The following is a 27,712-nucleotide window of genomic DNA, read 5'->3' on the forward strand; positions in this document are numbered from 1 at the left end:
ACAACAAAAGATGACCCACAGGTATACTGATTGTGCCCTGATGTCCTAGATCTTGGAACCAGCCAAGTTGCAAGCTGCCAAGTTCCTTCCTTTACAGCCAGATGATTCTTAATTTGTTGCTAACCATTTCATAGCACTTAGTTTTGTACCTCTGACCACATTTCACCCATTATCCCTCCAATGATGAACATCCAAATGATCTCCAACTCCCCATTTGAGTTCAGCTTTGTTTTGGTCCACAAAGTCCATTAGCTATTAGCTAATCTATCCTCTTCCAATCGATTTGTGGTACAGTATGTGTCATAAAAATGTCCATGCACATGCAAGTCTGTGGCTGAGCAGCTTACTTTACCCCAGGGGTATATTCTTGTGCCCAAACCACACTGTTTTTACTACTAAGAATTTGTACCACTGGGCAAAGTTTCCCTCACTTTTTTATAGAAGTAGTATTTTAAGTTTAACTTGGTTATTTCTGGATCTTTATTTTTATTTTTATGTTTCAGAAAAATATATCAAGTTTCTCAAAAAATCCACCTGAAACTTTTATTGGGTTGCATTGAATTTGTGGATTAATTTGGAAGAATAAATATCATTACAATATTAAGTTGTGCCATCCAAGAGCATAGGATCCTTCTCTATTTTTTCAAATGATCTTCTATGTTATTTTTTCAAATTTTACATTTTTTTCCAGAGAGGTCCTGTCTAGTCTTATTTAAATTAATTTCTAGGCCCTATTTAGTTTTTGCCACTATTGTTAATTGGATTCATTTTTCTCATCATATTTCCTAGTTGGGCGATGTTAATGTAGCAAAACCCTATTGATTTTTTAAATGGATGCTGTCTCTGACAGCTTTGTTGAATCCTTTTTTTAGTTCAAATATTTCATTGATTTTAGTTGAGTTTTCTAACCAATCTACAAATAGTAATTATTCCTATCTTCTCTTTAGTCCTTTGAACTATTCTTTCTTTCTCTTTCTTAATAGCATTAGCCAGAATCTCTAATATGGTGAGGTAAACGGTAGTGATCATCCTTGTCTTATTCCTGATCTTAAATTAATGTTTTTCTTTTATTTATAGGTTTTTGAAATATCATTTTGGGGAGTTTTACTCAGCTTTTTTGGGTATCTCCCATGTATACAGGTGATACACCTGTTACTAAACCTGTTTGTTTTTCTCCTATTATGTCTTTAATTATAAGGGGAGTCTCAGCCAAGAACCTAGACAGGTAAAGGGAAAATCATTTTTCCTCTGTGCAATTTCTTATTAGAACCTTATAATACAAAATCTTCCTCTCCCTTCTTAAGTACACAGTATGATTATTTTAAATTCTTGGCCTGGCTGTTTCAAAAATTCTCCTTGAGGTGGTATGTATCATTAAGTGTGCTGTCTTTTTTATAGTCCTCAAAAACTCATTATTTTGAGTTCATATGCCCTGGAGGTAATGTTTGCTCTCTGGTTCTGTGTGTTGGGGAGGCATAGAAGTCCTGGCCCCAGTCCGTGTTTCTCAAGACATATTTCAGGTGAGGGGTGGGATAAGCCCACAGTGGAGAGTCCCAGACATCACAGAACCACTAGTGAAATCCCTACTTGCTGCCACTTCACCAGGAGACTCCCCTGACTAAGGTTTCACATTTAAACTGTTAGGAAACAATGGCACCAGGAGAAAATATCACTGGGCCACCAGCTTGGGGGTTTGAGAATGGAGGTTTGTCAGAGCGATTGTCAGAGCATGATGGTCAGTCTGCAACTCTTTTCAAGAACTGGGCACCAGGATACGGTTTTTGTGATGTACTTCTTCCTACTGCCGCCTCCAGCCATATTCCACCCCAGGCTTCAGTCTGCTCCCAAGCTCATCCCTGTCTCCATCCCTACCCCCCATCAGTGCCTCCACTCCTACCCCTCATCCCCAACACCCATCTGGCATTCTTCAGACTCCTCAGGGATTACTCACAGCTTTTTATGAAACTGTTCTTCAGGTTCATGCTTTTACTCACTTTGCTAGTGCTTTCCGGGTTGATCTATGACAGTTTCCCATGTTGCCGAATAGAAAAAGTTTCAACACAAAACGCTAGGCAAACATAAAATAGGCTAATTAAGACAAATACTTGATAATTGTCAAAATTCTGAGAGCTCAGAAAAAGAAAAGATTTATTATATTGATAGGTTATTTTGTGACATATTATTTGTCACTGACACAAAATGACTGTGGGAACCATAATTTTTTAAAAAAACGCTAAGTGTCTGTGAACATAGAGGTTTGACAATAACCCAAAGAAGTGATGACAGCTGATGCTTGGGTCTGGCTCACTGGGAATCATGGGCAACTGTGCCATCACTACACTGTGTCTCACTCATGCAGATATTGAATCTTCCCCACTTGCAGCTACACATCCTCTTGCTAGGTTTCTTCCCTATGCAAGGTAACACCTGGAAGGGTCAAACTCCAGAAACAACAAAACACCAACACTCGGGGTTTTTCTGGGAAATCTCATCAGACTCCATGCCCTTTCCCCTATTTTTCTCCAGACCTATCACCTAATTAGATAGGAATCTATACAGACTAACTTCAAGCTCATTGCCTCTCCTTCATGAAACTCGAGACTCAGAAGCTTGGAATCAAGGTCTGAATGTCACTCTCTGCAATCATAAAAGGCAAGCCCTGGCAAGTGAGAGATTGGCTAACCAGTAACACAATCACAAGCAGTATTGGCTCCTCCTCTTCCACAGCAGAATCCACAAGTAGATGCAATGAGAGAGCCCTAGAAGTGGAACTCAGCACTGATTTCTACTACTAGCTATTACCACAAACTAATCATATACCCACCAGCCAGGGCACTTTGTCTCTCCAAGCCCGCATGACCCAATCGACTTTGTAGAACTGTTGTGAGTACAGATTGCATGGGAAAGCGCTTCTAAACAGATAAAGCACCAGGTATGTTTGTATTGTATTACTGTTACTAAGAAATAAACATGGTTAATTTCCCAAAACATAAAGACATTTCTCTAGCCCTGGGCTGTCCATAGAAATAATTTGCCTAAAATCCTGAAAGCATCCTTCCTTTAGGTTGAAATATAAAGTGCAAATCTCCACTTCAATTTATCAGTCACTGAAACCTAGGGTAAATGCATTTTCCACACATTTGTTGAGAATCGTGAGTTTCTAAGGTAGACAAGAGATGATATGGCTAGAAGGGTAAATTTACCTGGGAACCTTGTTTATAATTTGCTCTCCTAAACCAGCACTCTTGGTAGAATTACGTAAAAAGCAAACTTTGTTTTTGTAAGACTTTCCCCTGGATATCTAAACTTTTTTTTTAATCTACGATAATCAATTTCTCTGATTCTTAACGCTCACCTAGCTCATGACACTCATTTTTAATTAATCAACACTCAGCTGAAAAGCTGCAGCCCAGGAGCTGAAAATCTCAAAGCAAAAAAATATAAGTGTCTGCCTTCATTTAGGAAGTATCAGAATGGGACACTTCATTTAAGTGTTTGAGAGGTAACTTCTTTAAATAAAACAGCTAGATTTTGTCATCCATTTCCTTCAAAACTTGGGGCAACTAATAGAAAAAGCCAGTTACTAGATTGTGCTTAAGTACAATTACTTGATTAAGTCCACTAAATTCCCTTCACAGTGGAAAGCTATGACCTGGTTGTGTTTTGTCCCTTGTCCTCCAATTTATACTTTACATAATTGTATTCTCAGTACTTCCTGGACTTACAAGTTTCCCTTATTCCAAAGGAACAACTTAATATTAGTTTGAACCACACAAAAGTACTTTTTCAGGTCAAAACTGGTTTGAAGACTGGTTCAGATTATGTATAGGTCTGGATAGCCTAGATTCAAAGCCCATTTCGGCCACTTCCTAGGTCTAAAACCACAGGTGGTTATATATTTCTTCTAGATCTCAGTTTCCTCATCTGTATATGGGTGCTATAATATTATCAGTCTCAGTTGTGAAGATTAAATGAAATAGTGCACAAAAGTACTTAGCACAGTACCTGACACATGGCAATTTTTAAAAATTTATTTTTTTTTATAAACATATAATGTATTATTAGCCCCAGGGGTATAGGTCTGTGAATTGCCAGGTTTACACACTTCACAGCACTCACCATAGCACATACCTTCCCCAAAGTCCATAACCCCACTCATGGCAATTTCTTAGTACATGCTGACTTCAGCAACAGAAAGGAGTAAGTTTGATCTTTCCACTTGTATTCCCAGTGCTTAGCACAGTGCCTGGTTTGTTGTATATCACCAGTGAAGTTTATACTAGATTGACTGGTTTTGGTCTTCCATGTTATCAGAATGGTTTATTATGTGTCCATAATCCTGTGTGAATATTTGCATATTGGTTTCTGAGCCTAATGTTCCTATTAGTTCCATCTATTTTCTCAGTGAAATGAGGAGTGTATGGGAACCATCTGGAGCACTCCAACATTCAGAGGAAAAGCAGCAGGGAGGAATGGTAGGTGGTATGGAGAAAAACATGGGAATGTCAGGTCCTATAAGGCAAATGAATAGGGTATTTCAGGAAAGAGGGAGTGAGAAGCCTTGCCATACACTCCTGAGAGGTCTAGTAAGCTGAAAGTTTAGGACCAACCATTGGATTTGGCGATGACAAAGTCATTATTAACCTTGACAAAAGGAACTTCAATGGGACGCTGGGACAAAGGCCTAAATGGATTGATTAAAGATAGAATGAGACCCTCCCAACACCACCTCCTCCAGGGTCCAGGTGCACTTGGGGACTTTGTACTCCAGGGCTGTTTACTCTAAGGCTGCTGTCTCCAAGCCAATGTGGACACAAGGCTGGGGCCCACGCACTCATTGCTGTCTCTCTCTCAAGACTCAGGGCAAAAGCATGGAGCTAGTAAGCAGCCCACTAACCATGCGCATGCTGGACACTGTCTCAGGGCTCCCAGCTCAGGGCCTCCACCTCTACCTATCCAGGTTCGTGGACCATGGGCAGTAGTGGACAGAGCTGAGGAAAATCTACTCCAACTTGGGTGGTCACTGCCCAAGTCCCCTGGCACCAGGCCCAATGAAGGCAGGCATCTACAAGTTGTCCTTTGACACCAAGGGCTACTGGAAGAAGAGGGGGTAGGAGAGCTTCCATTCATATGTGGAAGTCACTTTCACCATCATCAATGAGACCCATAGTTTCCATGTACCCCTGCTGCTGGGCCTGTGATCCTATAACACACATTGAGGGAGCTAGTGGCTGAGCAAGACTCAGGTGCTCTGGCCAACTGCTGGTCATATAAGCATCAATCCCATCCCCAAGACTCACTGAGGCAGTCCTACAGAGAGCACCAGGTTACACATCCTGTGGGAGGTTCTGGTCCCCCAATTTCCAGTAGCACCTGAGTCTCAGGCATCAGTCAAGTTGGTCCTAGCAAAAACAAGAAGAAGGGGAAAAAAAGAATGAGGGGTAAGGATGTAAAACATTGAAAACAGACAATATTTTTAGTGGCTTTTGCTATAGTGTAGCAAAATTTGGTGCATAGATTTGGTGGTCCACTCAGTAAGACATTTAGGGTCAAGAAGGAGTTTTTAAAAATGGGATTATATACTTATAAGAACAACCTAGTAAAAAGGGAAATTGATCAGCAGGAAGAGAAGGGATAATTGCAGGACCACAGTCCTCATGTAGACCAGAGGTGATGCAATCAGCGCACAGGTAGTAACCTTGGCCTTAAACCTAACAAGGACTGTCTCTCTAGATAAGAAATGGGAAGGCAGGGGCGCCTGGGTGGCTCAGTGGGTTAAGCCTCTGCCTTCGGCTCAGGTCATGATTTCAGGGCCCTGGGATCAAGCCCTGCATCGGGCTCTCTACTCCGCAGGCAAGGAGCCTGCTTCTCCATCTCTCTCTGCCTGCCTCTCTGCCTACTGATCTCTCTCTATCAAATAAATAAATAAAATCTTTAAAAAAAAAAAAAGGGGAAAGTCAGAGTGTGGGGTGTAAACACAGGCACTTTCCTGAACTTGCTAATGAAAGACAGGTAGTTCCCTTCTGATTAGTTCTGCATTCTTAGTGAAACAGTAGTCAAAGTAAGCAGCTAAGAATGAGCAATTATGAGAAGAGAAAATATGATTGGCTCTGTTGGGACTGAAAGAGCCAATGTACTAGGAAAATGTAGTTGGGTTGTCAGGCTACACTGGGAGTCCATTTGAAATGTGTGGTAATAAATTGAAAACTAACAAGTCAGTACAGTACTGTGTTTTTCTTCAGTCATGCTTAGCTGTTTGGATATAGGCACAGAGTAGACCAAGAGTGGCTTTCACCAAAGTCAATGACTTGCTTGGCCAGTCTGACAGAGAGAGTACATGGCAAGGTGTGTGTAAGAGACTCTATGACGATGCACTATGGGTAATCTGAGCTGCATAAAGAGAGAAAAGAGGTCATTTAGAGTTATGATAAATGGCAAAAAAGTAGAGAAGCCAATGGTGGTCCCAGTGGGAGGAAAAGGTGGGGTTCTTTTAAGTGGGTAGGAAAGATATAGGTTATTAGAAATTTAACTGTATGAGATTAAAATTTAGAAGGTGGTATAGACACTGTACTGATAAGATCAAGAGTATGGGTTTAGGGTGGGAGCCTAAAGTCATGTGGAGGACAAGATCGTGGAAGTGGGAACTTAAGTGAAAGGCTAGAGTAGATAAATTATCTATATGAAGATTAACATCTTCACAAATGTTGAGAGAATTGATGTGGAGAGGAAGGCAGTGATTCACGTGCTGCAGTCCTCATGAACAAGGGGAGGAGAGCAAGACTGTCAGTTGACCTCAAGAATGAAGGACATTGTATGGCTCAGAGTGATGGCAAGGCCTTGAAGAGAGTTGGGCTTCTGAGAGAAGGAAGAGGAAAAATTCTCTAGCAGTATCAATGTCTTATGTGCCTTATACTGAGTTCTTAATGTCTTATCTTATGTCTTATGTCCAGGGGGTAGATTTTGTGGGGCAGGCAAAGAGCCCAACCACGATTTGAAAGCTGTAGGTTGAGACGGGGCAAGAAACAAATGTCATTTTCAGAAAAGGAATTGGAAATAAAGAACTTAAAATTGATGACAGGACTTTGTAAAAGGCTCAGTGGTAGAGCATGGGTGGCAGAGAGAGCTGGGAGATTGGGTTAGAGCAGTAATGCACCAAGGTGTATGGAGACAAGAACCTAAACACATTAGAAGACCCAGGAGACTTGGACTTCTGGGGAACCTAGAAGGTCTCTGTATGCAGGAAAATGAAGTCACCTCTGATTCCCCTAAAGCAAGAACCACTCTGGTTCTTCTCCTTGCCTTCCAAAGAGTCACATTAGACGGGGAGTCTCACTGAGTGAACCAATGAGTAAGTGCATGGCCCTCATAAAAGACAGAGGAAGACTAGTACTGTGAGAGAGGAATAGAGGGAGCAATTCACTAGCAGATCAGATGGCAGGAAACTTTTCACAAAGAAGTAGAAGAGCAGAGTGGAAAGACCAGAATCTGGAGTCAAAAGACAGTCCCTTAGGTCTTTGGGAAAGTCATGTCTTCTGACTACATATCATTGGCCTCATCTGTAAAGTGGACCTTTCCTCCTCAGGAGAGCCCTGGTTACCCCTTTGCGACTCCTGTACAGCTCACTAGGAGGTTGTGTACAGCTATACATGTGTAAGAGTGGCAATAAAGAGAGTAGAGGTACAGCGTGCGCCACATCCCTCTACCCGCGTGCCTTTGCCTGTGTGTCAATATCTACTCTTAACTACATAAAAGACTGCTATTAAAAGATTCATCCTTTCAGTTTTGAAAGATATTCCATAGTATGCATAATGTGTTAAAATAACAACAGGCAACCCCACAGAGAGCATTCTGGAACAGCAAGCAAGAGTAACCCCGATGAGGAGCTAGGGTCCAAGACAGGCCAAATGGGGTTACCCCAGGATGTGTGACAACAAGGAACATCATAGCCATCCAAGCTGGTTGGCCATAGGAAAAGCTACCACAAGAGCCTGAGAAAGGAGGAATCAGAGCCATCCTTTCCCTCACATGCCCAGGATCAGGGCAGCTGTGTACAAGTTGGAGGGATGATATTTTCCTTCCATTTGCCCATGTTCTGAGTGAGAACTTTAGCCCAGTTTTAGAAGTCATCTGAGTCTTGATAAGCAGGGGCGGGGCTTCCAGAAGCAGGAGTCTCAGAGCTCTATAAAGCCCAATGGGGCCCAGCTGGGCAACTCTCCCAAGGGCTGTGAACTGTTGGCTTTGTGCTTGTTCCTTTGGAAATGCAACGGCTGTTGACTTCAGTGAAGCGGGTCTTGCAAGTGAAGACAGCAATGCAGGAAGTCTTCATCTCACCTGCTAGCCATCTTCCCACAGCCCACCAAAGGTGAGTCATGTTCGCAGGGACTGTGCAGGCCACGCTCTGAGAAGTGTCATAGAACCAGTAAAAGATAGGTAGATAGAAATCCTGCCATAAGGAAAAGCTCACTAGAATCCCAGTGAAAAGTTGGTGAGGCTTGTACACAGACTTAGATGAGCATGTTAACCTGTTAGGGTCTGAGTTACGTCCTCTCTAAGCAGATGATAGGTCCCTCTCAGCTAGAATTGCAGGATCCCAAATCTCTGATACCTGCTTTTCATAGATGGTTACATCTTTCACTGCCCCAGCGGCAAGAAACAGTGGAAATATCGGTTCCAGGGCCCCCGGCATTCTTCTTTCCACCACCGTTCCCCCTTTACCTCCAGCTCCTGCCAAGACCCATAGCACTCTGCGCCAACGGCAGTGTTAGTCAAACCAGCTGCTTCAAATCATTGCAGCAAGATTCCAAATGGACTGGGGATCAGAAGCCTGTTTCTCTGCACTCTGATTTTGTGAAAGGGGGGAATGGGATGTTAAGATAAGAGTGTATGTCTGTGTGCAATGTGTTGTGCACAGAAGCACACATGCATGCCTTGTATTTGTTTTGTTTGTTTGTTTGTTTGTTTGTTTTGTTTTTTTCATGCCTTGTATTTGTAAGCACTCCCCAGCTTGGCCCATGTGCTTGGAGCCTCCCAACACCGATGGTAATAGCTATAGCTAGGGCCTTCAATCTCCGAACCATGCGCTGTACCCTGAGACTAGCCATTTTTCCCACTTCCACACTACACTCTATGACAGCTTAGAAAAATGACTTTGACTCAGTGTCTTCCCTTGCCTGGGATCCAGACCTGGATGTGTGGAGTAGGGGATGTGTGGAGTAGGGGATGACGCTCCTTAGCCTTCTTATTTTCTTCCTCACTCTCTGCCATTTTCATACCCTCCTTCACCCACTTTAGATAGGCTAAATGTCCCAGCTCAGCATTTGACCTGTTCTTACATCTGAGAGGAAGGGATTGACATGGATTTGCTTGTTTCAGTAAGTAACAGTGGGCTGCCCAGCAAGAGACAAACCTCAGAACTCATCCAACCTGCCCCTCCTTCAGGCATCCTTGGTTCACACATTTCCCTTTTCCAGTGCACCCACAGCTCATCCTGTTTTCTGTGGTCTGAAAGAGTATTAAGGATCTTTCCTATGAGTCTCTCTTTCTCTGTATATCGGTCTTCTCTTCTGCAACCTGCCTCGGTTCTCAATCCAATCCAAGAACTGCTCCCGTCGCATGGTTAACAATGCTTCCCTGCAGGTTAACAAAGAGTGGTGCCCTCCGCTTGGTGGTCCCCACCTGCTTTTCTCATGTGCTATGTCCCTAATCACCTTCACTCTCCACTCTACCAGGTGCCCTTACTTGCTCAGTCATCTCCCACTGTGACCACTACCTCCTCCACGCCCCCTCCAGTTCTTTATCAGCAGAAGTTCCGCTCACCCATCAAAGTCAGTCTCAAATGTAGCCTCTTCCATGAAGATTTTTCTTCATGGAAGAAAATCTCTGCTTCCACAGGAAATCTCTGCTTCCTCCAAACTCCGGTGTGATTTTGCCTATATCCCTCTTGAGGTCCTTATCACATTCTGACTCCCAGCTGGGGTATGCATGTATGTGCCCGTTTATTACTCCCACTGGTCAAGGAAGTCCTCAGACCGTTGACCTCCTCTTTTCTTTGTCAACTCTCTCCACCTCGGCAGCCTCTCACTAGCACGGTGCCTGGCATGTAATGGTGAATTTTGAAATAGAAGGAGGAGAATTGGAATAAAGAAAGAAAAGCTTAATGCATATTCTTAAACCAAGCAACCTCAGAATACCGATTTTAGATTAAATAAAGTTTCCTAGAGAAAATATACAGATAAGAAGAGCACTCATAACTCCAGTGGTCTGATCTTTCTGGAAGCCTCTACATGCTAACTCTTCTTCAAGGCTCTGGAATCCTTTTCCAGAAATAGCCCCCTATTAAGACAGTTTCAAAAGTTAACATGTGGCTGATTCTTGGAACCTCTCCTTGAAAGCTTAGAATTCTAACTGGAAAGAGAGGAAGGGAGAGAGAATGAGAATGCAGAATGAGAATGAGAAGACAGATTGATAATGAGGCTGAGGGGAAAGCCAGCCAAGTGCAGGACCTCTGCTGGCTAACCATTAGCTCCAACATACTGGGTAAGATTCTCCACAAATATTTGAAAGTACAAACTCCAATTATTTGGGGAACACCAAATAAATAGGGCAGATAACTAAATTCCAAACCTCTCTTATCAGATATGGGTGAACATTTATACTTTGCCTCATTGTCTTATGATCTTGGGATACACTTTGCCTCAGTGACCTTTCTGATGGAAGAACTGGGATTTACCGAAGTCCAGAATCCTCAGGGTGATTGACAAACACACTCAATCTGAGCTACAGTTCCTGTGGCATAGAGCTAAATGCGTAAGCCTGTGGAGCCATCCTGTCACTTACAATGGTCAGGAATTCTATAGCTAGGTATGAGTCAAAGGACTCTGGTGGCACTCACGAGTGCTTTGGTGGCACCCAAGGTGGTGAAAGGACAGGATATTTCTAACACATGAGTAACCACGAAGGTACTCTGAGCACAACACTTCACCAATGCTTGCCTTGATTTTTTTCACCATCTGCAAAATGAAGAGTATCAGTAAAGTAACCAGATTTCAGGTATTTTCATGTAGGAACATTTGGAGGTGGACCTGGTGATTTCTGTACTTATAGCTGGACGGAGAAACTCCAGAATTTCACCAGGGGTATCAGGAGTCAGGTATTAGAAGAGAGATGGGTAGGTCCAGGAAAGAAACGGATTATCTTTTCCCTCTTCCACTGACCCCTTCCCCATTTTCTCTCTGCTCCCATGTAGAATTGTTCTCTCTGTCCTCTGTATTCTCACAGCCTTTGCTTGTTATACTATGTATTTAGCTGTTGAATATCTGCCTGTTCCATTAGACTATGCTTTCTTGGTGACCACAAAGGATACCTTCTCTACTGTGCATCTGGAACCCAGCACTATGTTGGATGTGCTCCATAAATATTCAGAGGCTCAGTCAGAAAAGGCAGAGAGGATGGAATCAAGCAGGAAGCTTCCTTAAAAAGTAGAAAAACAATAGGTGTGTTCTTGTATAGTAAGAAGAAACAAGGAGAAAAGGGGTGATGAGAGGGGGATTTTTTTTTGAAAGGAGCACTTTAAAACTGAATGAGATTTTTCAAGTTATGTCCTATGAGGTTTATAACATGTGTAGAAATAAACCACATAACAATAATAGCTCAAAGGGATGGAAAGGATAAAGGGAATTAAAGTATGGTTTTTCACTGTTCAGAAAACAGAAGGATTTATGTAGAAGTATTAATGTAAGTTAGATTACAATAAACCAAGCATGCATATTATAATCTCCGAGATCATTCCTAAAAGAAAAAGAGGAGATAAAATGGAGTAATAAATACTTGTTTAATCCAAAAGAATGCAGGAAAGAAGAAATAAACAAAGGACATGTGAGACAAATGGAAATAAAGAGTGAGGGGCGCCCGGGTGGCTCAGTGGGTTGAGCCGCTGCCTTCGGCTCAGGTCATGATCCCAGGCCCTGGGTTCGAGCCCCACATCGGGCTTTCTGCTCAGCAGGGAGCCTGCTTCCTCCTCTCTCTCTCTGCCTGCCTCTCTGCTTACTTGTGATTTCTCTCTGTCAAATAAATAAATAAAATCTTTAAAAAAAAAAAGAAATAAAGAGTGAGACAGTAGATTTAATCCCATCTATATTAGTCATTACAATAAATATAATTGGACCAGTTACTCCAATTAAAGCACCAATACTGTAAGGCTTGTTAAAAAACAAACAAAAAAAGACTCCAACTATGTGCTGTTTAGAAGAGATGTGTGTTGGGGCGCCTGGGTGGCTCAGTGGGTTAAAGCCTCTGCCTTCGGTTCAGGTCATGATCCCAGGGTCCTGGGATCGAGCCCCGCATCGGGCTCTCTCCTCGGCAGGGAGCCTGCTTCCCCCCTCTCTGCCTGCCTCTCTGCCTACTTGTAATCTCTGTCTGTCAAATAAATAAATAAAATCTTTAAAAAAAAAAAAAAAGAAGAGATGTGTGTTAAATATAAAGACCCTGAGACATTAAGACAATAGAAGTATAAAAGGACAACAAAAGATACACCATGCCAACAGTAATAATAATAATAATAATAATAATAACAATAATAACTAGGCAGCTTTCTTAATATCAGGAAAAGTAGGTTTTGTGACAGGAATATCACAAAGACGAATTAAAAAGGGACATTTAATAAGGTTAAAAGTACTAATTTAACAGAAAGATAACCACCTCACATTTGCATTCATCTGATAATATAGCTTCAAAATATACAAAAAATGAATGAGATGATTGCTGTATTGTATTTTGAGGAGACTGGCTAGAGACCATTAATAGGATTTTGATTGTTATCTCCATTACAGGTTTTCAACCATCCCTGCTGTCCCCTTGGCCAAAACAGATACTTGGCCAAAGGATGTGGGCATCCTTGCTCTGGAGGTCTATTTCCCAGCCCAGTATGTGGACCAAACAGACCTGGAGAAGTTTAACAATGTGGAAGCAGGGAAGTACACGGTGGGCTTGGGCCAAACCCATATGGGCTTCTGCTCAGTCCAGGAGGACATCAACTCCCTGTGCCTGACGGTGGTGCAGCGGCTGATGGAGCGCACACAGCTCCCATGGGACTCTGTGGGACGGCTGGAAGTGGGCACTGAGACCATCATTGACAAGTCCAAGGCTGTCAAAACAGTGCTCATGGAGCTCTTCCAGGACTCCGGAAACACTGACATTGAGGGCATAGATACCACCAATGCCTGTTACGGTGGCACTGCCTCCCTCTTCAATGCTGCCAACTGGATAGAGTCCAGCTCCTGGGATGGTAGGTGGTTCCCGAGACCTTATGTAAGAAAGGAACTGAGTTAGAGGCTGAATCCTTGGTTTTGTTTCTCCATTTCCCCAGTGGTTTCATCAGGGAGGGAAGGACAACTTACTCACACAGCTGTTCTTGTCATCAACAACCACAATGATGATTACCACTTAGACTTGTGTAACTGTATACTGTTAACTAGGTAGCATGGGCACATAGTTCATTTAGTCCTTCCAACAGCCTAGGAAGTGGGTGTTATGCCTGATTTACACATGAGAAAATGGGGGATCTGATATCTTACACAGTGTTTGGCAGGGGTGAGACGCCAAACCAAATCCAATATATTCCTATTTCTCATAAGGTTCTTCTAAGCCTCTGAGAGAGAGTTAAACAAGTTTAGGTATTAAGGGGAAAACATGCTGGTAGGAGGAGACCCAAAGAATCACAGAATAAAAAAACAAAACAAAACAAAAAAGAATCACAGGATAGACTATTACACAGAGTATATATTCTCATACTCCCTCGCCTACTTGCTAGGAAATTGCTTTTTGCTTAACATATTTATAAAAAGATTTTACTTATTTATTTATTTATTTATTTATTTATTTAATTTTAAGGGCAGAGGAGTAGAGGGCAAGGGATAAGCAGACTCTGTGCTGAGCGTGCAGCCTGATGCTGGGCTCGATCCCACGATTCTGAGATCATGACCTGAGCTGAAATCAAGAGTCAGACACTTAACCCACTGAGCCACCCGGGTACCCCATGTTTTTTGCTTAGCATATTAACATTATCTTGTTTCTTACTTACATCTTCTCTGGATGTTATACTGGAGGAAGAACCCCCTGTTGTGATAGTAAGAAAAGATCCAAGGGAAACAGTACAAGTTGAGAGTTCAAAATCTAGCTCGGTTGATAATTGCTGGCAAGTCCCTTAACCACTTCAAGCTTCATAGTTCTTATTAGGCAACCTCCCCTGCAGGGCTGGTAAAAAGATTATACAAGAGATCTACAGAGATTATCTGGGCAGTCAAGGCACTTAGTATGCTAAGTGGAAACTGGAATTTAAAACTGTAGAAGCCATAATTAACATTAATTATAAAATCTTAATGTTGGCAGGAACCTTGGAGATTATCTAATTCAATATTCTTTATTTCAAAGAGAAGCCAAGAAGAGTTGGACAGTTTGCTGTGCAGTGTAATTCCACACACCTATTCAGTATTTTTTTTAAAGGAGGGTCCACACACAGCGTGGAGCACAATGAGGGGCCAGAATTCAGGAGCCTGAGACAGAGACCTGAGCTGAGATCAAGAGTCAGATGCTCAACCAACTGAGCCACCCACATGCTCCAATTCATTCAGTATTGTTTTGGAATGCCTTGAATAGCCTCACCATCAACAGTTCCATTGATTTGGGATGTTCTAATCTCTACATCATCAAATCTGTTCTTAGAGCATTTTTCCTATTTGGTAACCCCTACTACCATCACCACCAATATTTCCAACTATGCAATTAGTTGGGAAGTAGAAATGAAGGGCAAGAGATAGTCACCAGACTTTAACCAAAAATCAGAACCTTGTTTGGGAACATCATCAGCTTTAATTATGTCATTTCCAATGAGTAGATTCTGCTGAGTGGCAGGGTATTCCTTCTTTAACAGGATGTCTTGTTTAGAGGGAGAAAAAAATAAACTATTGAGATTTGAATCATTCGTCTGTACCAAAACAAAAAGCATATTTAAGCTTGAACCTAATGGCAACCACCCAAACCAAGCAAAGCCAGTGTAGATGGGATGTCTGCTTTGATCTGACCAACCATCCAGCTGGGGTTTCTCGGACGAGCAAAGGTGGTTTGGGGACTCACCAGGAAGATCCAAATCACCCCATAGAGACAGCAGGCTTTGAGGAAAGGAAAAAGTGACACAGCCTCAGATTGTCCAGAAGACTTCATTTTTCTTGTCTTTTTTTTTTAGTGAAAGTAACTGAAATGCATAGTTGAAATAAATACATATACACAAATGAGTGTAAAGCAAAGAAAAAGTTCTCTTTTGACACCCCATTACCACTTCCCAGAATTTCACACTAATGGTTTCTATGTATTCTTCCAGAATTTTTCTTTGTTCTTGCAAGTATACACATATATAACTATTCAGTTTTGGTTTTTAACATTGTACATATTTTTCCTCACCTCCATGATGTCTTAGAGGTCATCGCATACCAATATGTATAAAGTCTATCTCATCTTTTAAAAGCCTTACAATATTTTTTTGATGAATATGCCAAACTTTATTTAATTAGTTCCATGCTGATAGATAGTTAGGTTCTGTATATTTTTTGCAATTATAAAAAAATGTTTTAATAAACATTGCATAATAGCATTACATGCTTGTGAGAATGTGTTGTAAGAATAGATTCCTAGGAAAGGAATTGCCAGATATGTTGATATAAAAGTTTGATAGAATGTGCCAAATTGGGGCACCTGCATGGCTCAGTTGGTTGTGTCTGCCTTTGGCTCAGGTCGTGATCCTAATGTCCTGGGATGGAGCCCCATGTTGGGAACCCCTGCTCAGCAGGGAATCTACTTCTCCCTCTGTCCCTCCCCAATTGCTTATGCTCGAGCTCTCTCTCTCTTTCTCAAATAAAAAAGACTGTGCCAAATTGTTCCTCAAGATGTTGTACTAAAGTATATCCCTACAATAAGTATTGTTAAGCTTTCTAATCTTTGTCAATTTAATATGGAAAAATAAGGATTTGCCCTTTTTTCATTATAAAAAAGCTTCAGTATTTTTTAGGATGTTCATTGACCATTTTCCCATTACATATTTTGGGTTTTTTTTTATGAGACTTTTATAAATGAAGGAAAATAGGTTTTTATGATTGTAAGTATTGTAAATACTTCCCCAGTTTGAGTTTGTTTCTGTAAAAAGTTTGAATTTTTAGATTGTCAAATTTACTAATCTTTTCTTTAACAGCTTCTAAATACTTTTCTATAGTTTCCAAACTCTCTCTCTCTCTCTCTCTCTCTATATATATATATATATATATATATACATACACAACAATACTTTTTTGTCAGAGTTGGAGTTGTTCCAATACTTAAAAGAAGATTCTTGGGTTTCAGTGATTTTGTGTTGGAATCCTGACTCTGAATCCTTATCATACCATCTATTAGCTGGGTGGCTTGGGCCAAGTGACTTAAGATCTTTGGGCCTCCATTTTTTTGTTGATAAAGAGAGAATAACTGTGCCTGATATATAGGCTGATCATGAGTGAAAGGATTTTTTTTGTTCACTGGTCTATCTTCAGTACCTAAAATTGTGCCTGGCTCACATGAAGCACTCCATCTACTCGAGATTTTGGTTGTGATCTCAAGTAGAGATAATTACTTCTTGTCTCTCATTACAGGTCGCTATGCAATGGTGGTCTGCGGAGACATTGCTGTCTATCCCAGTGGTAACGCTCGCCCCACAGGTGGGGCTGGAGCTGTGGCCATGCTGGTTGGGCCCAAGGCCCCTCTGGCTCTTGAGAGAGGTCTGTGGTAAACTGTGGAAATGTGGTACCAAGAGACTGTGCACAGCTAATGCATAGCTCCCAATCCCAAGTTGGCATACCCCCTACATAGGGCTGAAGTGTGGATTTGAGGATGACATCACATGCCTTCAGAAGGCTGGACTGGGGAGCAAAGGGCAGGGAGGAAGGGAACAGAGGGATCATCGAATTTTCCTCTTCTGCACCATCACATATTGGGATCATGATGCATAGAATGAGTAACATTGTTGCTGCAGACCAGGAACTTTAAGGTGCTAGACTGGCAATTGAAGATGAAAGAAGATAATTGGGCATAATGAGAAAGGTTCTCCTTTGAGACTTTTGGCATCTATTCCAGATTTTGTTAAAGCCATAAAGGTATGGAAAGGGAAATAATAGATCTCATTTATATAAGAGCAACCATCTATTAGATTCCCTTTGAACGTGGGAGGGATGTTGAGTGGGCTCAGGCAGAGAAAAACCAGGGAAATGTTTGTAGATGTCTCCCTATCCTCTCTGTTCTATGGGGGCTGCATCCTGAATCCCCCTGTGTGCCTTGCCAGGGCTTAGAGGAACCCACATGGAGAACGTTTACGACTTCTACAAACCAGATGCAGCTACAGAGTACCCAATAGTGGATGGGAAGCTCTCCATCCAGTGCTACCTACGGGCCTTGGACAGATGTTACACGTTATACCGTCAAAAAATCCAGAACCAGTGGAAACAAGGTATGGGACTCAGAGGGCAGAAAGTGGGTACTCTATTACTAGGGGACAAAGAGTTGGTCCTAAAAGCTTAAGACAAGGTTTCTTCTCTCCTTCAAAAATGATCTCAAGAGCATGGCTTCATGTCCCTTTCCTCTTACACCCTTTCGTGGGTCTATGCTAAAAAAAAATCCATCTAGAAGCTTCCAATTCAAGTATGAAGCTGCCTCTTACTTGAGCTGAATGCAAGAGATTAAACATGCTAGGACCAAAGCCACCAGTAGGAAACCAGTGACTGTCAGCCACCTGGGGAGGTACTGTGGTGAGTCAGTGTAACCACATCCTACTGGGGCTAAGATTTGTTTCTGTTGAAGTCAGGAGTGATTTAACTCACCATTTGTAGTTTGCTGCCTTTTAAAGCCTGGCCGATGTTGAGAAATCTTATCTCTATTTTCAGTATAGTAAAGTGTTCCTGATTTTTCTTTGAATGATAATATTACAAGTTAATTTTATTTTCACCTTTAGTTTCTGAGTTCTCCCGCTAAGAAAATATGTGCTGTTTTCATAATCAGAAAGGAAATAAACTTTATTTTAAAAGTTCAGAGCACTCTAAAAAAATCAAAGGGTTCTTATTATGACCAGAAGGGCATCTGTGACAGGCAATTTTCAGTATGGAAAAAGTCACGTGTGGAAGTGTCAGAGCATGGATGCTTTAGGGAGTGGCCTGAGAAGCCACTTCTTGCCCCTTTCCACTGCTCTGAGAGGGCTGCCAGCCACCACGGCTGGCCCCTAGAGGTAGGCAGTGGACTTGGACTTCCCTACCTTCCATCCACTGTAAACCTGCTCTTGGCTAACTGCTCTCACCAGCTCTGTATTCTTTCAGCATTCTCATTTTGCTCCCTAACCTTATGTGGAATTTGATTGATGCTGCTTTGGCCCTCAGCTCTAAGAGACAGTCTGGAGTGTCTACAGAGTCAGAAACATCGGAACCTACATCCAAAGCCAGCCATTTTCAAGCTGACTAAACTTGAAACATGACCTAGCTTCATATTTTAGAGACTCTGTTTCCTCCTCTGAAAAACAGAGAAAGTAACACAACACTAGTTTGATTTGGAGGAATTATCTGTCATAAAGGTTGGCAATAGTAGACAGGAAGAAAATGCTTGTTTGTTTCCCGTCTTTCTTCATAAGTAGAGTGCTTAAGTGAATGAACAACTTACATGTGTTTGCTGAAGGTAGGAGCTGGTTCCCTGGGACACCTCATGTTCCTCGGAACACTTCGGTCTTGGAGTGTAGGTCTAAGTGGCTCATTGGCCATGGCACATCCTTGTTTTCACACTTCCTCTTCCAGCTGGCATCAATCGGCCTTTCACTCTTGATGACTTACAGTTCATGATCTTTCACACGCCCTTCTGCAAGATGGTCCAGAAATCCCTGGCTCGCCTGATGTTCAATGACTTCTTGTCAGCCAGCAGCGACACGCAGACCAGCCTATATAAAGGGCTTGAGGCCTTCAGGTGGGTCCTCTTCGGGGAACCCTGGAGGTTCTTGAGGGATAAGGAAGGAAGAGGTTTCCTTACTCCTTGAGTTTGTACCACCAGCCAACCATGGGGGTGAGAAAAGGACAATCTTCCAACACAATAGAAAGGACACCAAGTTCATACATGACTGATTGAGTTATGGTCTACATGGGGTCCCCCCCATCTTTTATCTCAGGGAACATGGGGAGTTTGCCAGCTCCTCTAGATCAAGTGGTTGGCTATCAGAAGCTTCAGACAATAAGAAAAAAGGAAAAGGGAGTGTAGCTAAAACATTTAGTCAGCAAACATTTTATGAACATCAACTATATGTCAGGCCTCATACTCAACTCTAGGGACGCCAAAATAAATATGACTCCATGATATTCCAGTCTGTATAGACAGAAATACCTAGAAGTAAATAATCGCAGTACAGGATGGCAACTTGGGATCATAAAGTCTCATTCTCACTTGCCATTGTTGAATTAATGTCTTGCCTGTTGCCTTAATTTCCCCCATCTATGAAACAGAGATAGTTCAGCTCCCCCCAACTTAGAAGAATACTGTTTATTGAGAAATTACTCCAAGACATTTAGAATAGAAGAATCTTCAATACACAGTTTCCAATGGGAAGAAAATATTCCCTTTTGGTATGGTAGCTGTTTAGTTCAAGTTTGAAGTATTCTACCAACATCTGCCCCCATTACTAATTACTACTAACCCTGCCACTACCTAAAACATCAAAGTGAGCACAAACATGATTACGAGACCTGCCCCGTGAAAGAAAATTCTAATATATGCCAAAGATAATAGCTTAACATCTTTAACACATGGAAGTCTCATCAATAACAGAGACCCTAATAGGAAAATGAGCAAAAGATATGCCCCAGAAATATCCTCAAAGAAGAAATGCACATTATCCCATTTGCAAATGTGCTTGCCCATTAGTAAGAAATTAAAAGAAGCTATCATTTTTTTTACATAGCCTTCCTATTTTTTTAAAGATTTTTTATTTATTTATTTGACAGACAGAGATCACAAGTAGGCAGAGAGGCAGGCAGAGAGAGAGGAGGAAACAGGCTCCCTGCTGAGCAGAGAGCCTGATGCAGGGCTCGATCCCAGGACCCTGGGATCATGACCTGAGCCAAAGACAGAGGCTTAACCCACTGAGCCACCCAGGCACCCCTTATATAGCCTTTTTAAAGATCTGAGGATTCAGATCTTTAAAAAAGGAGGAGGCTCTAGGAAAATGGACAACAGTGGATGTGTGAATTGAAACAAGGGCTTTAGGAAGAAGTAAGAAAACAGAAAGCAAAGACCTTAAAGACATGCACACTTTTTGGTTCAGTAACTCCATGTGTAAGAGGGAAGAGGCAGAGTTTTAACTGGTGAGGACAGGACGGGGAGATTGGTTCAATTAGGGCACATCATATCATGACCCATTCTGCAGCCTTTAAAAATATTGCTAGAGAAGTTGATTTAATGTCATAAAGAAAGTTAGTTAAGGAATCATGTTGAATGGAATATATAGCATGATTTTATTTTCTAGTTAACCTCTGAGGGCAGGGATAGATTCCACAAGAACAACTGACCTAAGGGCTCTCTCTGAATGGTATGACTATTAGTGACATTGGGTTTTTGTTTTGTTTTGTTTTGTTTGTTTTTTGTGCTGGTCTGTATTTCTAAATATTCTGTAGAAAACAAACAAACATACAAAAAAAAACCTAACAAAAACCAACCAAACATGTGCCTAAAAGTCTCTCCAGGAGCTCTTACTTTTCCCCCTTGCTGCCTCCCTCCCCTTCTGCGGTCTCTCACCTGGCCCGTGCCTCTGCTTGCCTTCCAGGGGGCTAGCGCTGGAAGAAACCTACACCAACAAGGACATGGATAAGGCACTTCAAAAGGCCTCCCTGGACATGTTCAACAAGAAGACCAAGGCCTCCCTTTACCTCTCCACTCACAATGGGAATACGTACACCTCATCCCTGTATGGGTGTCTGGCCTCTCTTCTGTCCCAGTGAGTACTACCCCCCACCCCATGGTCAAGGTCAGAGGGCTCAACCAAATTTGGTTCCTCTTCCGGTTCAGAAATTCTTAAGGAAGGAAAGATAATGAAAGAAACTTCTTTCAAAGGGACATGTGTAGGCAGCTCTACTATCAGGATTAAGTAATGGTCTCCAAAGTGACGATGTATGATGTCAAGGAATGTGTAAGGTATGCTTGGATGCAGCAAGCATGTAACAGAACTTCAGTGCATAGTTTTATCTCATGCATTTGAAATCTCTGGCCTTAGTAAAGCACAGTGGTTAAGAGAGTCTAGCATTAGAACGAACAGCTGGGGTTTCAATACCACTTATTAGCTTTGATCTTGGAAAAACACTTCATCTCTATGTGCTTCATTTTCCCCATCTATAAAACATATGCACTAACAATACGTCCCTCCTAGCATTGTGATGAGTGCTCAGTGGGTAAAGGAATTAAAACACTAGAGCTCAGCAAGTGCTCAGATACGGTTGTTATTTCTATTGATACTCTATTTTCTGGGGTTTATAGGAAATACTTGTACTATAGTACCTGCACATAACATAGGAGATAGATATATATGAACTCAATCAAATGATTACCAATGAGGATACTGCTGAAACATTACCAGAAAACATGGAAGCCTTGAAGTGGTCTGACCTCCAAACACCAGAGTTCACTGAATTCATCTTGTCCCCATAGGTGACAAGAAGCCACAAATTCTGTTAAGCTCAATGGGTCTTCTGTATCTTGGATTTTAGCCACTCTCCTCCTGATAAGTTTTCTTCTCTCTGGGTCTATCCCCAGGGTCTTCCAAAAGCCCCTCTTTGTGCAGGGTGCCTGGAGCCCATTTCTACTTGCAAGAGGTTGACTAGATTGGGGCGATAGGTTGGTAGCTTATTTGAAGGGCAGAATAATGCCAACGTGCTTCTTGGAGTTTGCTTTCTTTCCCTGCAGGTACTCTGCCCAAGACCTGGCTGGCTCTAGGATTGGGGCCTTTTCTTATGGCTCTGGCTTGGCTGCAAGTTTTTTTTCATTTCGAGTATCCAAGGACGCTTCTCCAGGTGAGTCCTGTCTTTTTATTAGGCCCTTCCGGTGGGATTCATCTGGTCAAAGAAACCACTCTCTTCCTCCCCACTACTGAGGCTCCCATCTGGGCAGAATGATGTTGTGATTAAGAACAGAGGAACTCCCAGAAGGGATTTAAGCAATGGAGTAAGTTTGTCTCATTTATGGAGTTGAAGCATTTGGCGGGCTACTACTTGGAACTAGATTGAAGAGAAATGAAGGCGGAAGTGGGAAACCAGTCAGATTGTTCCAGCAAACAGTTCAGGCAGGAGGTAATTAATGGCTGTTTGGTTGCAATTAGTTCAAGGGAAGTTTATGGATTTGAAATTTTCAGTAAATATATGTTGATTATTTTCTGTGAGATGTAAATGCGGTGTGCACCTAAACACCCTGTGGGACATTCCTTGACTATAAGAGTGTGTCTGCCAGTAGGTTTCGCTAACATTATGTTTGATGACCTTTATCATTTCTCGACATTCCAAGCCACACACAACACTGTCCTCCAGGGTTGGAGCCTCCACAGAACCTGGCTCTTTATCAAACTCGTGATTGGCAGCAGTGACAATGACAGTGAAGCAGATATAACGATTTTGCCTTCGTTTCCCAGGATCCCCCCTGGAGGAGTTGGTGTCTAGTATGTCAGACCTTCCAAAACGCCTCGCCTCCCGGAAGCGTATGTCTCCTCAGGAATTCACAGAAATAATGGACCAAAGAGAACAATTCTACCATAAGGGTAAGAAAAGGACGAGAAGAGAGGAGATGGAAATTTTCTAAGATTTCATGCTGGTGGCAGAGAGCCGGGGATTCATCAGAAGTCTGGACTACATTGGGCCAGAGCGAAGATGTCTAGACAATATGATTGGGAGAGAATCTGTTAGGCCCAAAGGGGCAAGAATTGGGTGGGAAAGCAGGAGGCAGAGTGGAGAAGAGGTGGATGGTAGCATGTGGCTTCCCAGTATAGATTGTAGCTAACCACTCAAAACAGGATCCTGGAAAATGCAGTTCCAAGGACTTCTGGCAGGTGGTCTTTTTTTTTTTTTTTTAAAGATTTTTTAATTTATTTATCTTTTTTTTTATTTGACAGAGAGAAATCACAAGTAAGCAGAGAGGCAGGCAGAGAGAGAGGAGGAAGCAGGCTCCCTGCTGAGCAGAGAGCCCGATGTGGGGCTCGAACCCAGGACCTGGGATCATGACCTGAGCCGAAGGCAGCGGCCTAACCCACTGAGCCACCCAGGCGCCCCCTGGCAGGTGGTCTTTAAAACTGCTCTCTATGCAACCATTGAAGTAGACCGGACTTTGGAGCTAGATATTCAAATCTAAACCGACCTGTGATCCCCAGTAGCTCTTGGGGAAATCATTGATATTTTCTCAGTTGTCTTATTTCTAAAATCATACCAACTTTGCAAGACTGCCACACAGATTAAATGAGTTAATGTACATAAAAAAGTTCTATTATTGACAGATATTACTGTCTCTGTGCACCTGCCCCCCTTTCCCTACCGAACATAAAAACAAAGTATTGTCCAATGGAGCACCTGGGTGGCTCAGTCAGTTAAGCATCTGCCTTTGGCTCAGGTCATGATCTCAGAGTCCTGGGATCAAGCCCTATATCATGCTCCCTGCTGAGCAGGGAGCCTATTTCTCCCTCTGCCTCTCCCCTGCTTGTGCTCTCTCTCTCTTGAATAAATAAATAAAATCTTTAAAAAAAAAAAAATATTGCCCAGAAAAGCAACAAAGGAAAAGGAGACAAAATGGAAGTTATGACTGGAGAGACCAGATGGTGGTTTTAATACCAAAACAAAACATATTTTCTCAAGCAAGACTTCGGACGCATGGCTTGCAATGGGATCTGAAAGGGAGACAGAATACATGGAACTGGGAATGTTCCAGAAAACCTAGGCCTAGTAGTCATCCATCTTCTCTGGAACAGGGACATCTTAGGTCAAAGAGGAAAAACAAAGTAAAAATGGGACTTCTGAGATGAACTTTGTTGAACAAAGAACAGAAATATAACAATGAATCAGAGCCGGAGAACTTAGGGCTAAGAAGGAAGTGTCTATTAGAAGACAGGAAGCTCTGAGGTATACTACCTCAAGACAGGTATCCCCAGCAAGAGAGCGTGGTGAGGATTTCAAGAGAGGAAGGTCATGTTTAATGTAGGAACAAGTCATACTCCTACAGTAAAATTTCTCATAACTGAGGCTTATGTACTAGATCCAAGATGACTGCCTCTGGTTCTTGGGCTGGTCCAGGGCTCTGCTGGGGCTGGGACAGGTGGCCAGCCTCGCAGCCAGGAGAGCTTCACGGTGAAGGCATCCCTGGCACTCTTTCCTCTTCCCAGCCTCAGGTACCTCTTAGTAAGTATTGCTTCTCCTCATGCCACAGTGAATTTCTCACCACCTGGCAACACGAGCAGTCTTTTCCCCGGAACGTGGTACCTGGAACGGATAGATGAGCTATATCGTCGCAAGTATGCCCGGCGACCAGTCTAAAGGTGGTGAGTGACATTCTGTAGGGTTGGTGATATCAAGTTTGTCCTCTGGGAAACAGATTCAGTTCCAATAGTGTAACCAGGCCAGACAAGGTCTATAGCTCGGAAATGATTGGGGGTGGGGAGTTTGTACCACGAGGACCACCCAGAACCGGTGGGGCTCTTTGCCCTGGAAAGACAAAAGCTGGGGGAAGGGCACGTTTGAAACTCTGGAATGCAGGGAAAAGTCAACTTGTTTACCTGATCAGCTCAGGATAGGAAGCTCCCCTAGAAATGTGATAGAAACCAAATTGGCATCTGTTAGGGAAACCTACAGAACCCATTCCTCAAAAGGGGTAAGGTAGGAACAAAGATGAGTGATTTCAGAAAAGGTTCCTACATATTCACGAAGAAACGCAGTGTTGGGGATTCTGCTGGGGCCAGAAGCCTCAGGAGGAGGGGGCCTCACCTGGGTAAAAGCAGTGAGGTTTGGAAAATCAGTGGAGGGGGGATTGGGGGTGGTTTCTTGCAAGAGGACTGCCTGAAGGGGAGATGGGAGACTTGTTGGGATACTTATTAAAGGAGAATCAAGTATTTAGAAGGAGAATCTTGGGGGTGTCTGGGTGGCTCAGTGGTTTAAGTGTCTGCCATCAGCTCAGGTCATGATCTTGGAGTCCCGGAATCAAGTCCCGTGTCGGGTTCCTTGTTCAGGCAGGGTGACTGCTTCTCCTTCTCCCTCAGCCACTCCCTCTGTTTGTGCTCTCTCTTTCTCTTTCTGTCAAATAAATAGATAAAATCTTTTAAAAAGGGGGGGGGGGGGTGAGGGGAAGGGCTAGAATCATATAGTTCATGGACCCAGACATCTACCTTCAGTTTATCTTCCAAGTTGCTAAAACAAGCAGAATGGAGGCGTGAGAAGCCATTTCTTCAACAACCTATAAATCTCAACAAATACAGTCCCCAAATACTTCCTTTATATGTGTATGTGTTTATTGTTTCCCTTCTCTGGTAGGTGAAGGGTAGAGGAAGGTTTGCCGAGGGCGGGATATGGATCTGGGGAGGAGGAGGAAGTCCACAGGCAAAGGAGATACCCAGACAAAGCAAGAAAACCACAGGGTAGGCGGGATGCCCTCGTTTCGGTGCACATGGCCTCCTCTAATGTGATGTTAAGTGCTCAGCAGGGTGGACAAGGGGCCTGACCGGCCAGGGCTGCAGATGTGGTCGGACTCCAAGCTCAGTATCCAGGACTACAGACTTGGACACTGCCCCTAAGTCATTTGTTTGCCTGCTGGCTTATAATAGGATTCTTAAGGGCAAGTCAATGGCGAAGAGGGGGCAATTAGATGTGTCAATGGCTAGTTCAGTCATCAGAAGGAGAGAGAGAGAGATTTGGGATTTTCAAGGGCAAGTTTCTAAATCAGGCTCCCTCCCTCTCATGGTCCTCAAGCATTGTACCTCTGAGGAGGAAAGTTGGGACTCCGGTCCTTGTCTCGTGCTGATGTCTCGTGCTTATGGCTCACACAAGAAAGAACCTCACAACAATGAAATTTTAAGCGAACGAAAGGTTTTCTGTCAGTGTGCCACTCTGTGGAGGTGTCTCTTCACTGTCCAACCTGTCCAACCCTCTCTTCCATTAGGCAGAATGTATCACAGTGTCCCTGCCCCTCTCCCTTGGCTTCTGTGGTGTTGGACACATGTGGCTCAGGCGTCCAGGTGTGGAGCTGGGCTGGCAGCAGAGCCCCCCAGACCTCATGATGCAGGCAGGAGATCCCTCAGCATAGCCTTACCTCAGACAAAACACAGGTACTGGGAGCAAGGCCGGAGGGATGCCTGGGATGAGGCTCACACTGAATGTCCTTCTTTTGTCTCTTTAATTTCTACAGACCGCGGTTCCTGGAAAATCTACAGTAGCAGAGTTTATGCTCATGGATCCTACTTTTAAAAGCCCACTCTTAGATGGAAATGAATTGGATTGGACACCATAGTCCCCAGAAGCAGCAGCCTTGGGGAGTGAAGGGCCATCCTTAGTGGTCTTTTCTGCCTTTCTCTGGGCTAATGGTGGCACAGGGGTCCTCTGTGGAAGAGGGGATGCGAAGAAAGCCTAGCCCAGAAACCTTGCCCTCTGCAACTGAGGAAAAAATCCAGATAACTTTGCCTGTCATGTTCCCTTGTTATCGCATTATTAATAATGTTATCCCATTATTATCATTACTAGATTTCTGTGCTGTTGTAGCTTTACTCATTTCTTAAGTTTTTCCGTCAGTTTCTAGATGTTGCAGCTGGTACTAAGCCCAAACAACACAACCCAAAAGTTAGAGAAGGAGGCAGTCCCTCGTTGCATTGCTTGGAAAAACCAAGGCTCAAAACAGGCACCAGTTGACATGCCGAGGAGACTACCGGACACCCCGGCTCTGAGGGCCCCACTCTCCGTGACCCCCACCTGACCCCACCACTGAGTGCTCACCTCACACACCCCATCCCCATCCCATTCCATTCTCCAAGAAGCACAGGAGAACAAAGCTGCGCCCAGCTTCCTTCCCTGATCTAAAGACACCACCTGTAGACCCGGCCAGAAATGAGCTCAAGGGCGGCTGCAGCTCCTTGCCCAGGCCTTGCCAGTGTTCTCTGGGCAAATACACACCAAGCAGAGGTTAATGCGGCATGCTCTTGACTCCTCCAGCCAAAAAAACCTGCATTTTGATACCTAGCGGGAATTCTTCTGCTAGAGATTGCTTTGTCTCCCTTGGGTTAGGCCACTGCTTATTCTAGGACCCTCTTATAAAGTAGCAAGGGTCCATGGCAGTGGGAATTGAGCTGGTGTGGGAGGGGGAGGAAGGATACCAGGTCTTTTAAAAAGCTTCCTCAGCTGCCCCGTTTTGTAGAAGAGAAGCTGGCTTCCTTTGGTGGGAAACAGGGCTGGCTAGGAGCGGTGTTGCCAGAGATAAGGGGGCACGGGGCAGAAGGGAATGAGATCTGAGCCCGCCCACTTCACGGCTGGCCCAAGGCTGTCCACATCCCCACACGCACCAGAAAATCCAAGATAAACCCGATTTGAGTTCAGAACTCAGGAGGAGTTCAGCTGACTTCCCCAGCCCTCTCTCCAGGTGCGTGCTGAACTCCTCCTGTTCCACCAACTGC

General features: G+C 43.2%; 1 protein-coding gene across 1 annotated transcript; it reads left to right on the top strand.

The window, feature by feature from the left end:
- The first annotated feature begins 8,190 nt into the window (after nt 1-8,190).
- Nucleotides 8,191-26,806, top strand: HMGCS2 (3-hydroxy-3-methylglutaryl-CoA synthase 2). Its single transcript, XM_047727987.1, has 10 exons — nt 8,191-8,362; nt 12,828-13,282; nt 16,671-16,796; nt 17,357-17,521; nt 18,849-19,014; nt 20,861-21,031; nt 21,994-22,100; nt 22,712-22,837; nt 24,490-24,601; nt 26,458-26,806. The coding sequence occupies exons 1-9, from the start codon at nt 8,259-8,261 to the stop codon at nt 24,594-24,596; spliced, it is 1,527 nt and encodes a 508-aa protein (XP_047583943.1). The 5' UTR covers nt 8,191-8,258; the 3' UTR covers nt 24,597-24,601; nt 26,458-26,806.
- Nucleotides 26,807-27,712: the final 906 nt, after the last annotated feature.

This window comes from Lutra lutra, chromosome 4, assembly GCF_902655055.1.
Source record: "Lutra lutra chromosome 4, mLutLut1.2, whole genome shotgun sequence".
Taxonomy (NCBI): domain Eukaryota; kingdom Metazoa; phylum Chordata; class Mammalia; order Carnivora; family Mustelidae; genus Lutra; species Lutra lutra.